The sequence below is a fragment of the Fukomys damarensis genome, unplaced genomic scaffold, assembly GCF_012274545.1.
Source record: "Fukomys damarensis isolate Sample0158 unplaced genomic scaffold, DMR_v1.0_HiC HiC_scaffold_16, whole genome shotgun sequence".
Classification (NCBI taxonomy): domain Eukaryota; kingdom Metazoa; phylum Chordata; class Mammalia; order Rodentia; family Bathyergidae; genus Fukomys; species Fukomys damarensis.
In genome coordinates, this window is record NW_022900928.1 from 44,192,951 (window position 1) to 44,206,810 (window position 13,860).

General features: G+C 35.1%; 1 protein-coding gene across 11 annotated transcripts in view; it reads left to right on the top strand.

The window, feature by feature from the left end:
• Nucleotides 1–13,860, top strand: part of Deup1 (deuterosome assembly protein 1) — a 120,479-nt gene that overhangs the window by 28,966 nt on the left and 77,653 nt on the right. For all 11 annotated transcript variants that reach the window (XM_010633689.3, XM_010633688.2, XM_010633691.2 and 8 more), the window contains one exon: nucleotides 12,703–12,834. In XM_010633689.3, coding sequence (XP_010631991.1) covers nucleotides 12,703–12,834 — 132 coding nt within the window. The remainder of the gene's footprint in view (nucleotides 1–12,702; nucleotides 12,835–13,860) is intronic.

Below are 13,860 nucleotides of genomic sequence, written 5' to 3' on the forward strand. Positions count from 1 at the left end.
GAGAAAATAGATTCATTCATAGGAAAATGGATACATATTGAAGATATACTCCTAAGTGAAATAAATAAGTCACACATGTGTAAATACCAAATAGTTTCCCTGGTGTGAATAATCTGCAACAATACATAAGATTCTAATAAGATCACTGACATTTAGAAATGGGAAGAAAGGAGCTAAAGGTGTAGGGAAGGTGGGATGGGTAGGGGAAAAGTAAAAAGGGAAAAGAAAAAAATGTGAGATAATGAAAAGATGAAAATAAAGTGTTTGTAGATGGGGAGGGGACGAGGGGGTGAAAGGAGGGCAGAGGTAAGGGGAAAAAATGAGAATCAAGACTTGTCATGTAGAGGTACAAGATCCCAACAATGAATGTAACTGTACTGTATCCCTAAAATGTACCAATAAACTCAATTAAAGCTGAAAAAAAAACCAAAAAAATAAACAAAAAATGGGGATAGCTCTATTATTTTCAAACAGAATGGATTTGAAACCAAAACTGATTAAGGAAGACAAAGAAGGCCTCTATATCCTTGTAAAGGCAACAATACAACAGGAGGAAATGACAGTCATAAATATATATGCACTAAATACTAATGCCCCAACTGTACAAAACAAATATTAATGGATATGAAAAATGAAATAAGCACTAATACAATTGTAATAGGGGACCTCAATACTCTACTGACATGAATAGATGGATCATCTAGACAAAAAATCAACAATGAAATAACAGAACTGAACCAAGTCTTACAAAAGAACGGACTTAGTAAATGTCTACAGAGTGTTCCACCCCACAAAATGAGAATATACATTCTTTTCGGCTGCACATGGGTCATTCTCCAAAATAGACCACATGCTAGCTCATAGAACATGTTTAAGTAAAGGCAAAGGAATTGACATTATCCTCATATATTATCTGACCATATTGCAATTAAAGTGGAGATCAATAGCCTAAGAAAATGCAAGAACTTCACAACCACATGGAAATTAAATAACACCCTGCTGAACAACCATTGAGTCACAGAGGAAATTAAAGAAGAAATTAGACAGCTTCTACAATTAAGTGATAATGTCAATACAACATACAGGAATCTATGGGACACAATAAAAGCAGTTCTATGCGGAAAATTCATAGCAGTAAATGCCCCTACTAGGAAAACAGAGTGAGCTCAAATAACCTAATGCATAAGCTTAAGCTCCTAGAAAAAGAAGAGCAAGACAAACTGAAAGCTTGTATAAGAGAGGAAATTATAAACATCAGAGCAGATATTAATGCAATGGAGACTAAGAGAATGATTAAAAGAAATCACTGAATCAAAGAGTTGGTTTTTTGAAGGAATAAAATTGATAAACCCTTAGCCAACCTTATCAACAAAGGAAAGAAAAGGCTCAAATTCTTGGAATTAGGAATGAAAAAGGTGAAGTCACAACAGATCCAGCAGAAACCCTGGGGATTATCAATACCTACTTCAAAAACCTATACTCTAATATAATGGAAAATACAAAAGAAATGGACAGATTTATAGGCATATGAACTTCCAAAGTTGAACAAAGAACATATAAAAAGTCCAAACCCCCCAATTACATTCAGTGAAGGTGAAAAATGTAATGAAAACATTACCAACAAAGAAAAGCCCAGGTCCTGATGGATTCACTGCTGAATTCTACAAGACATTTAGGGAAGAACTACCACCACTACTCTTTAAACTCTTCAATAAAATTGAAAGGGAAGCAATATTCCCAAATTAATTCCTGGAAGCAAGTATTACTTTGATTACAAAACCAGGGAAAGACTCAACCCAAAAACAGAACTACAGGCCAATCTCCCTAAAGAACATAGATGCAAAAAACCTTAATAAGATACTGGCAAACAATATACAGAAGATCAACAAGAAGATTATACACACTGACAAAGTCAAATTTATCCCAGGGATGCAAGGATGGTTTAACATGTGTAAATCAATAAACGTAATACACTATATTAACAGAATTAAGGACAAAAACCATATGATCATCTCAATAGATGGAGGAAAAGCATTAGAAAAAATTCAACATATATTTATGATAAAACCCCTACAGAAAATTGGAAGAGATGGTCTTTATCTCAACCTGATAAATAGTATCTATGAAAAATCAACAGCCAATATCATCCTAAATAGTCAAAGCTAAAAACCCTCAAAATCAGGAACAAGACAAGGATGTCCACTATCACCACTCCTGTTCAATATAGTTCTAGAAACATTAGCCACAGCAATTAGACAAGAGAAAGAAATAAAATGAATAAAGATAGGAAAGGAAGAAGCTAAACTGTCACTATTTGCTAATGATACGATACTCTTCATAGAAGATCCAAAAAACTCTGCCAGACTTAATTGACAGATTCAGTAGTGTAGCGGGATACAAAGTTAACACTCAAAAAATCAATAGCATTGTTGTACACAGATAACATACTGAGAGAAAAATTAGGGAAACAATTCCTTTCACAATAACATCCAAAAAAATGAAATATCTAGGACTCAGTGTAACAAAGGAGACAAAAGACCTCTACACTGAAAATTACAGCACTCCGACAAAAAAAGACAGAAGAGGATATAAAAGGATAGAAAGACATCCCTTGCTCCTGGGTACAAAGAATCAACATAGTGAACATGGAGGAGAGCCACGCCTTCTCCCGCCCCAGCCACCATCGCTCCAGCACTGGGAAGTAGCCTGGGCCTGGATCCACCACGGGAAGGAGAACCAGGCCTTCTTCCACCCCAGCCGCCATTGCTCCAGCGCCGGGAAGGTAGCTGCATGGGTGCCCCTGAACCCCCCATAACTCCCCTTACACATACCCCTCTGCACTCTCCGACCTCCTGACTGTGCCAGTCTTTGAACCCACTCTGCAGAGGCAGAGGTAGTCATCAAGGGTATTTTTCTGAGTTCCCAACTTTGAACATCTTTAAAGAAAGGGCATGGGAAACCTGTAGTAGAACGGTGTGGAATTCATCTATTCAGAAGGTTGGGGAACTCTGTCTGGGCCTGAGGTCAGTCAGTGTCATAGGGTTCAGCCATCAGCTAACTGAGACAAGGGGTCTTGCATCCTCGCTCTGTCTGAGCCATTAAATAGTAAATACACTATATTGAAATTTTGTTCACTGCAGACATGTTCTAGACTGCTTCTTGATTTCAATTTAATTCAAATGATTTAAGGGTGATAGACTAGTGACTACCACAGGTGGTCAGTGTCCAAGTTGTGCTTGATCTTAATATGTTGCTGATTGTATCATTTGGGATAAAGCATGAGCTGTTTTCTCTGATGTTATGAAGATGAGCATGTCTGTGGGTCGTTAGAGAGCCAGAAGCTAGGGCACAACTATATCAGGAAGATTTGGGTGATAACCCATAGATTAAACCAAGGACAGTCTGACAACAAAAATAAAAATGAGAAAACACTTAAGCAAGACACAAAGACAGACTTCCAGTTCACCAATGGCAAACAGTAGGGCAAATGATGAAAAGGCCGATAGTGAACCACCAGGACACCCTGAATTTAATGCACAGGAAATAACAAAACAGATCAATCAGGCACTAGAAAAATTCAAAACAGGAATAATTTCCCAGATAACCATATAATGAGCAAAATGGAAGTCATGATTCGAGACTCTAGAGCAGAAACTGACAAAAAAGTAGATGAGCTCAGGACCATGATAGAAGCCATGAAGGCCCAGCATAAGAAAGAAATGGAAAAAATAAACGCCCAACATAGGAAAGAAATGGAATCCATAAAACAGATTCAAACAGATATCCAGGAGATTAAACACTCCATTGAAAGTGAATGCAACAGAATAAAAGAATGCGAAGATAGACTCTCAGATATAGAAGATAAGATTGCAGTCAGTGACCAAGAAAAGAGAGGTCTCTTAAAAACAGTAAGGGATCATGAGAAATCGATCAAACAACTCCTAGATGATGCAAAGAAGGATAAAATAAGACTGATAGGAATCCATGAAGTAGCAGGAGAAAATACAAATGACTTAAAAAAGCTGTTCACAGAATTAATGACAGAAAACTTCCCAAACAGAGGGGAAGAATTTGACTTTCAGATAACTGAGGCATATAGGACTCCAACTAGCTACAATCAAAAATAAAAAAAAAATCTACACCTAGACATATAATAATCAAGATCCCAGAAACCCAACAGAAGAACAAAATACTACAAGCAGTAAGAGAAAAGAAACAAATCGCATGCAAAGGAAAACCCATCAGAATCACAGCAGACTTTTCAACACATACCCTTGGGGCAAGGAGAGCCTGGAATGAGATATTTCAAGTATTAAAAGAGAACAACTTCCAACCTAGACTGATGTACCCTGCAAAACTCTCTTTCAAAATGGATGGGGAAATAAGACACTTCCACAACAAAGAACACCTGAGAAACTACATGAATACCAAACCAGCACTACAAGCAATTCTAGACAAGATCCTAGAAAAAGACAATGAAGGCAAAACACCATGAGGCCCAACAGAGCAAATCAAATAGGCAAGGAAAGAAACTAAAAGGAGAAGGTGAAAAAGTAAGAAGAGTCAACAAAAGGCCAATAACATGACAATAATAAGTCAGTACATATCAGTTATAACCATCAATGTCAATGGCCTCAACTCATCAATCAAGAGAAATAGACTGGCAAAATGGAATAAGAAGCAAAATCCAACAATATGTTGTATAGAAGAAACACACCTAGTGCAAAAAGAAGCCCATACACTGAAAGTGAAAAGATAGAAAACAATTCTCCATGTGACATGAGCCCAGAAAAAAACAGAGGTAGCAATCTTATTTGCAGACAAAGCAAATTTCAAACCAAAACTGATTCTAGTATTATTGATGTAGGACGGTACTGTATCATACCTCTGTGAATGTAAAATATCTTGTACCTGCTTTATGATACATAATAGTGACCATGCTTTATCAGATATAATATTTAATGATATTACTCTAGAATGTTCTCTTTACAGATGATGATTAAGATGCTAATAAAAAAAAAATGGTTCCAGGTACCACAACAGCAACAGAACTTTGCTGTTTTCTGGATATTATTCTTTTCTTTTTTTTGTTTGTTATGTTTTTTTAATGGAATGTGCTAAATGTTTATAATTTTGTTCAGATGACTGTAGAACCTGGAAAAGCTGTTGCTGCTATCGATGCATAACATACTGCTGCTATTAGTCTTTTTATATCTATCTATCTATCTATCTATCTATCTATAGATAGATAGATATTGAATTTTGGGAAACTTTAACGGTGCTGTCAACTTTGGAAAAAGTTATCCCAATTTACTGTGTTGAGTTGGCATTGTACAGAAATGGACAGCCATATTGGTCTAGAAATGTTAACTTTAAAAATTTTTTTTTCCATGTGTACAGGGGTAACGCATTGCACTAAATATGTAAGGTCATATCTACGTGGGTTTGATTACAGAAACTAATAAAGTATTCTCTAAATAATGAAAAAAAGAATAAGATAAGACTACAAGAGCAAGAAGCAATTTAAATATGTTAAGGGACCATTTTCATCTCCAGAATTAAGGATTATTTTAATGTTCCATCATTGCCTTTTCTCTTTTACTTTCCTTTTTAGTTTTATTTTAGGATTTCCTATTTTTAATGTTCATACAGAGATTTCTTTAACTGAAATACCGAATAGTTTCTCAGGTGTGAAAAACTATAATAGTACACAGGATCCTAATGAGATAACTAATAATGTGAAATAGGAAGTAAAGGGCTAAAGGTGAAGGGAAAGTGGGAAGGGTGGGGGAAAGGTAATAAGGAGAGGAAAAAAATATGAGAAACTGAAAAAATGGAAATAAAGTGTTTGTAAATGGGGAGGGGAGGAGGGGGTGAAGGGTGGGCAGGGACAAGGGGAAAAAATGAGAATCAAGACCTATTATGTAAAGGTACAGGATCCCACTGATGAATGTAACTGTATTGTATACCTAGATTGTACCAATAAACTCAATAAAAAACAAACAAACAAACAAAAACCAGAGTGAACATGGCCATATTTCCAAAACTGCTATACAGATTCATTGCAATCCCTATTAAAATCCCAACAGTATATTTCACAGAACTAGAAAAGACAATCCAAAACTTCATTTGGAACCAGAAGAGACCTAGAATAGCAAAAATCATTCTAGGAAACAGAGATATGGCAGGGGCTATCACAATTCCCAAGTTGAAACTATACTACAAAGCCACTGTGAGGAAAACAGCATGGTACTGGAAAAGAAAAAGACCTGAGGAAGGTGTTTCAGATTGGAAGATACAGAAACAACTCCCCATGTATTCAGCTACCTCATCTTTGACAAAGGAGCTGACTATCCTCAGTGGAGGAAAGATAGCCTCTTTAAAAAACTGGATTTCAACCAGCCAAAGATTAAAACTAGAGCCTTATCTTTCACCATGCACTAAACTAAAATCCAAAGTGGATTAAAGATCTAAATATTAAAACAGAAACACTGAATTTGCTGGATGATAAGTTAGGCAGAACTCCTGAAGACACTGGCATAGGAAAAGACTTTATGAACAAATTGTCAGTAGCACAGGAACTAGCAGAAAGAATCAACAAGTGGGATCTCATCTTATTAAAAAGCTTTTGCACTGCAAAAGAAACCATCAACAGAACTAAGAGACAACGTACAATGTAGGAAAATATTTTACCAGCTGCTCCTCAGACAAAGGAGTATTATCTAGAATAAAGAAGAAAATCAGGCCCCCAAATATAAAGACCTGATTCAAAAATGGGCACCTGAAATGAACAACATTTCTCAGACAAAGAAGTAAAAGCAGCAGATAAACATATGAAAAAATGTTCCACATCACTGGTCATTCAAGAGATGCAGATGAAAATAGCACTGAGATTCCACTTCACCCCAGAAAAAATGGCTGCTATCAAGAAATCAACCAATAATAAAGGTTGACAGGGCCTTGGGGAGAAAGGAAACCCTTCTCCATTGTTGGTGGGAGTGCAGACTGGTGCAACCACTGTGAAATCAATATGTAGATACCTCAAAGAACTAGGATTAGAGGTTTGATTTGACTCAGCTATCCCTCTGCTTGATATCTTTCCAAAAGAATTAAAAGAATCATACCACAGTGATATATGTGCACCCATGTTTATAGTGGCACAGTTCATAATTGCTAAAACTTGGAAACAACCCAAATGCCCATCAACAGGAGACTGGATAAAGAAGATGTGGTCTTTCTATAAAATGGAGTACTACTCAGCCATAAAGAATGAGAAACTAGAGACATTTATAACTAAATGGGTGCATGTTGAGGCTATACTCTTAAGTGAAATAGGACACACTTGAATAAATATCAAATAGTTTCTTGGGTGTGAAAAACTAAAAGTATAAATAAGGTTCAAATAGTATAAATGAGAGTGTAAAATAGAAAAAAAATGGCTAAAGGGGAAGTGGGAAGGGGAACGGAAAGGAAATAAGGGAAATGAAAAAAGAAACAAAGTCTTTGTAACTAGGGGAGGGTGAAGAGGGTGAAGGGAGGGCAGGGGTATGTTGGAAAAACAAGAACCAAGATCTGTCATGTAAAGGTGCAAGATCCCAATGATAAATGTAACTACTGTTTGCTTTAAATTTACCAATAAACTTAATGGAAAAAAATTGCAATGAACAATTGCAAAAATGTTTGAAATAAGCAAAAACTTAGAAAGTTCTAGCAAGGTAATTAAAATATAAAGAAGTAAATGAAATGCTATAACTAAAACTATTATAATGAAATTGACATTTCAGTGGGGCAACTCAGAAGCACTATGGAGAGAACAAATGTATCTGAATTTGCAGATAGTACATTAGAAATCATTAATCTGCACAACAGCGAGAAAAACTAAAAGTAAATACTTCTGGAATGTATAATGAGAATTAAAAAATTTATATTATTGGAGTCCCAGAAGGAAAGCAGAAAGGGTGTAAAGGTATTCAAAGAAATGATAGCTCAAAAACTTGACAAAAATATATGTGTATATTTAAGAATCTGAATTAAATGAATAAAGAATAAACCCCCAAAATTCATAGCAGGACATCTGACAACAAATGCTTGGAAATAGTAAAAGAGAAGTGACACTTTGGCCATAGAGGAAAATCAACTTAGATAATTCTCCCCAGAAACTATGTTGGCCACAAGGAAATGTTACAATATATCTCAAGTGCTGAAATAACTATCAACCCAGAATTCTGTGTGCAGCAAAGATATCACTTAAGAATGAAAAGTGGAATGAAGACATTGTCAAGTGAAGGAAAACTAACAGCATTTGTCATCAGTGGATGAAGACTAAAAAAATGACTATCAAAAGTTGATACATGCCAATAATACAATAACAGTTTTTATGGCAGTACAATTCATTATAGCTAAATCTTGACAGCAGCATATCTGTCCATCAACAGATAAATGGATAAAGAAAATGTCCTGTCTATAAATAATGGAATACAACTAGGCTATAAAGAAACATAAATTCCAGACATTTGTAGGAAAATTATTGCACCTTGAAAACACTGTTAAGTGAAATAAAGTAGATACACAAGCTTAAATACCATATGGTTTCTCTCATTTGAATAATCTAAAGTATAAATAAAGATAAAAGATTGATAAAACGAAACAGGGAGATAAAGTTTTTTCAAGTAGGAAGGAGACCAAGAGACTGAGGGTAGTAGGCAAAAGGGGAAGAGGACATAAAAAATACTGAAAGTGTGTTGGGTACATGTAACAACTATCCACAATGAATGTAATCATTATATGCTGGAAACAAAAACTGAATAATAATAATAATAATAATAATAGTAATGACAATGGAGGAAGAGGATCTAGAGACAGTGTGGGGGGAGATGGCGAATAAAATGAATTAAGATAAGTACTTGTCCCTACTCCCTAAAATAAAGGTAAGCGTGTACAGCAAACATGTACTAATAAAAAATATCAATAAAAAGGAATAAGAAGGAATCTCAAGATATCTGGAAAGAAAAAGAAAACACCGGAAAAAGTAAAGCCATGGTATCAACAGTATGTTTTCCTTCTCCTTTTGTCTTACCTAGGGCTGGGATTTAGCTCAGGATTTAGTGCAAGGACCCCAGTTCAATCCCTAGTACCAACAACAACAACAACAACAATAATAGTAGTAGTAGTAGTAGTAGTAGTAGTAGTAGTAGTAGTAATAATAAAATAAATTAGCAGTTCTTCCACTCCTTTTGATTCACTTAGAATGACAGTAAAAAATTAACAAGTGTGTAATGTGGTTCTCAGTGTATGTCGAGAAAATGTTTAAGACAGTTGTTATAGATGGGGCAAAGTAAAAGAATATACTTGAACTGGCAAAATGCAACACTAGCCTGGGGTAAGTTTTGGAAGTATAATTCAATACCTGCAGCAACCACTCAAAAAGTTAAACAAAAGATATACTCAAATCACTAGAGAAGTCAAAATGGATTTTGAAAAATGTTAATTAACCTACAGGAACACACAAAAGTTAAAACAAACAAAACCAGAAAAAAAAAAGTCAGGTTTAAGAGACTGGTACAGTAAATAATGTGACCCAACTCCATCTTCTATTCCCAGAAATTCCCTTTAAATATAACTATAGTAAAATGATTTTAAAAATATACCATGCAAATATTAAAAATAAAACAGCAATGTTGCCAAGGTAATTCAATGGAAAAAGATTAGTCTTTTCAATAAATATGTGGGGACAATCTGATAGCCACATGCAAAAAATAATCAAAATACCTTAAACCACAGACAAAAATTAACTCAAAATCAAATATCTAACTGTAATCGATAAATTTCTTAGAAGGAAATACAGGAGTAAACATTTGGAACCTTGGTTTACTCATGGTTTCTTAGATATGCCACCAGTACAAGCAACACAACAGTTAGAGAAGTTTGACTGCATTGGATTTTAATTTTTTTATATTTCAAAGAGCACCATCAATAAAGTTAAAGGACAGCCCACAAAGTGGTAGACAATATTTGTGAATTATATAAAGTATAAAAATCACCCTTAGTTGTTTTAATTTTCTGTTGCTGTAGCAAAATACCTGAGGTGAGGTGTTTTATAAATAAAGAGGTTTATGGATCTCACAGTTTTGGTGGCTGAAAGTCTAAGGTCAGGCAACCTCATGGCTTCTTTGTTTGCTTCAAGGAAGAGGCCCCATGGCTGAGGAGCAGTGTGGGGCTGGCATCACGAGACTGAGTGTGTGAGAGCTAACATACCAAGACAGGGATGCAGAAACACTCAGGAGCCAGCCTTGATCTTTTTATAATGCTTCCTCTCAGAACAAACCAGGAGCCCACAAGCACTGCATTAATCCCTTACAAGTACAGGGACCCAAATAGAAACAGTCTTTGTAGATAGGGAGGGAGGGAGGGGTTGAAGGGAGGCAGGGGAATGGGGAAAAAATAAGAACCAAAGCTGATTATGTAAAGGTACAAATTTCCAACCATGAATGTCATATTGTATATATTAAATGTACTAATAAAATTAATTTTAAAAAATAAAAAATATTAAAAAAGAACAGGGACCTAATTACTATTCACATTCACGAGGTCTCACTTCTTAAAGGTTCTACCTCTCAACACCACCATATTTAAGACCAATCTTCTAGCACATGAACATTTGGTGTAGGGGGGAAACAGAGAACATATCCAAACCATGGCACTGGTCAACAATAGGGACAAATGACCAAATGTTAAAATAGATAAAGATTTGAAGAAACATTTATCCAAAGAAGATTTACAAATGGTTGATAAGTACATGAAATGCTTAACATTGTCCTTAGAGAAATCCAAGTCAGAACCACAATGAGATACCTCTCATACACCTAGGATGGCTATAATCAAAAGGATGGACAGCGACAAGTGTTAGTGAGGATATGGAACCCTGAACATTTTTAGTATGAATGGAAAATGAGGCAGACAGTTTGGAAAATTGTTCCTCAAAAAAATTAAATTTAGCTGGGTATTCAGTTCAGTGGTGCCATGCCTGCCTGGCAAGTGCAGGGTCCTGAGTTTGATCCCTGATACCCTCCCCCAAAAGTATCTGTTAAAAAGTTAAACTTAGAGCTACTATATCATGAAACAGTTCTACTCCTAGATATACTCCCAAGGGAAATGAAAACATATATTCACACAAAAATTTGAATACAAATTTTCATAGTAGCATACTCATAATATCCAAAAGTGATTCAATTGTCCATCAATTGATGAATGATATCGTGTGATATATCCATGTGGTAGAACTTTATTCAGGTGATTTTATAATTGGTGATTATACCTCAGAAGAAATTATATGAGAACAAAGGGAAAGCAGAACTGGCTACTTCAAATGAGATAATGTAGACAAGAATTATAGCTTTATTTGTAATAGCCCCAAACTGGAAACATTAAAAATGCTTTAATATGGGAATACTCACACAACTGTGATACATTCATGGCATGAAATGTTATTCAGCACTAAAAAGTAATTAACCATAGGATTTTAAGTATATTAAGTAAAATAAGAAAATTCAATTTCAAATGATCATCTATTGCATGATTCCATTTCATAATTTTCTCAAACTTCAAAATTATAGAGATAGAAAACAAATTAGTAGTTTTCGGGGGGTAGAGGTAGGAAGGTTGGGGTCATGATGGGACCTTAAGAGGTAGTATTAAGGAAGGTAGTTCTGTATCTTTTTTGTGGTTGTTGTTTTGGGATCAAACCCAGAGTGCTATGGGCTAAGAACAAGTTCTACCACTAATCTGTATCCCCAGCTCCGAGGTCTGTATCTCAATTGTGGCTGTGGTCACTCAGATTTACATATGTGAGGAAAGGGCATAGAACTATACACATATATTGGATCAATATCTTCTTCCTTGCTTTAATATCATACTAAGTCAATGAGTGTTTTTATTGCTGTTGTTGGTTTTTTGAGACAGGGTCTCACCATGTAGTTGAGAATGACCTGGGACTTACTCTGTAGCCCAGGCTGGTCTCGAACTCACAGCAATCCTCCTGTCTCAGCCTCCCGACTGCTGGGATTACAGGTGTGCACAACCATGCCCAGCTCTAAATCAATAAGTTATACTTATGCTATAGTTCAATAAGAAGTAAGTAGTGGAGAAACTCAGAATCTCTCTATAATAACTCTGTAACTTTAATTTTTTCAACATTAAAATTATAAGCAGAAACACTTGAAAAAAGATACATAGAAATTTTCTTGAGGATGTTGGTACACTCTGATATTTATAGTAAATACTATCTTTTAAATTAAATATTCAGTTTTCTTGGACAATATAAACTGGTTGTTTTATAGATTGAGTTACTGAAATTGAAATTGTCAACACAAGATGGCACTAAATAAAAGTAAGAAAAAAACTTTTTTTAATTATGAGCTTTGCTAACATTCAGTTAAAAAACAAAACTGAACAAAACATTTATCAAGTGAATCATTGTTTAACTGTGCAGTTAAGTCCCAAATTTATATGAAACCCAATTCGTGTTCAGCTTCAATAATTTAGTTTTAATAACTCGTTCTACCTTCACTAATTGAAACATTTAAGCTTTACTGCACTTTCTAATCATGACTTAAATTTTCAGAGAGGTACACAAAGAAAGAAATATTGTGAAATCAACCTAAAAGTAACTGTTAATAGTAAAATGTTAGTATTTTTTATTTACAGTTTTCCCAACTAACAAACAGCTTTGAAAAACTGAGATTACATCAAGTGAAACAAAACAAAATTCACCGAAAAGAATTGTTTCACAAAGAAGAAATACCCTTTGAACTGAGCAATTTGAACCAGAAATTAGAGGTAAGATATATTTTCTTAGTTTCTTTGTGTGCATCAAAGATTGATTTTTATCATTCTAGAATACACAGTGGTGTGTACAGCTGTGGTAAAAACAAATCAACCTTTCATTGAATGTATTTTCTTAGTGTACCTTCCCTTCAAGCACTTAGTAAATTAAAACATCACTTTGATTTATACATCTTTTATATCTATCAGCATTTTGGGAAAAAAAAACATTCAAAGAAACTGCAGCTGTTGAGTGAAATTGAAGGACACCCTTGGGGTCAGTTAAAGGGAATATCTAATAAATCTTTTAATGGCCTTTTAACTGTTAGGTACTTAAATCCAAATGAAGCCTCAAAATAGTTTTCAGTGCAAGGCTTAAAGTTTTAGGGTTTTTTTCTTTAAAGCTATAGCACAGCTCCAATTTTGATCACCCCGTATCACCCAGAACTTCTAAATCTCAGTCTGTAGATGCACAATGTCACAGATTTACTTACTTTTATCCTTTTAATTTTCCAACTTTAGGAAACACAAACCAGCTATTGTTCTTCCCTACACTCTTGAGCATCCTTGCTGTAAGTCACATAATAGCGAATAGATTGTCCTGGAATTTTTTTGGGGGGCGGGTACCGGGGATTGAACTTGGAACTTTGCTCTTGTGAGTTAGGCGATGGCACCACTGAGCTAAATCCTGAGCTCTACTGTAAATTCTTATCATCTAACCTTAGCTGGGTTCCCAGTGCTGCCCAATTATTATTTTTAATTGACTCACCTTTATATTATCCTACTCAATTTCTTTCATTCCTCTCATGTCAAAAATCCCAGCATCCCTACTCCTAGCTAATGATCTTTTTCTTTTATGCATTGATTGATAATGGTTCTTCACCTCCCAGTCATCAAGTCTAGATACCTTTTTTAAAATCTCTGATCTGTGCCTTTCTCTTACTCTTCATATTTCAGCAAATCTGCCCCTTTGCCATTCCTCCTAACTAGTTGTCACTGCTCTATTTCATACATTTTTCTCCTCAATTAACAATTCTCTGC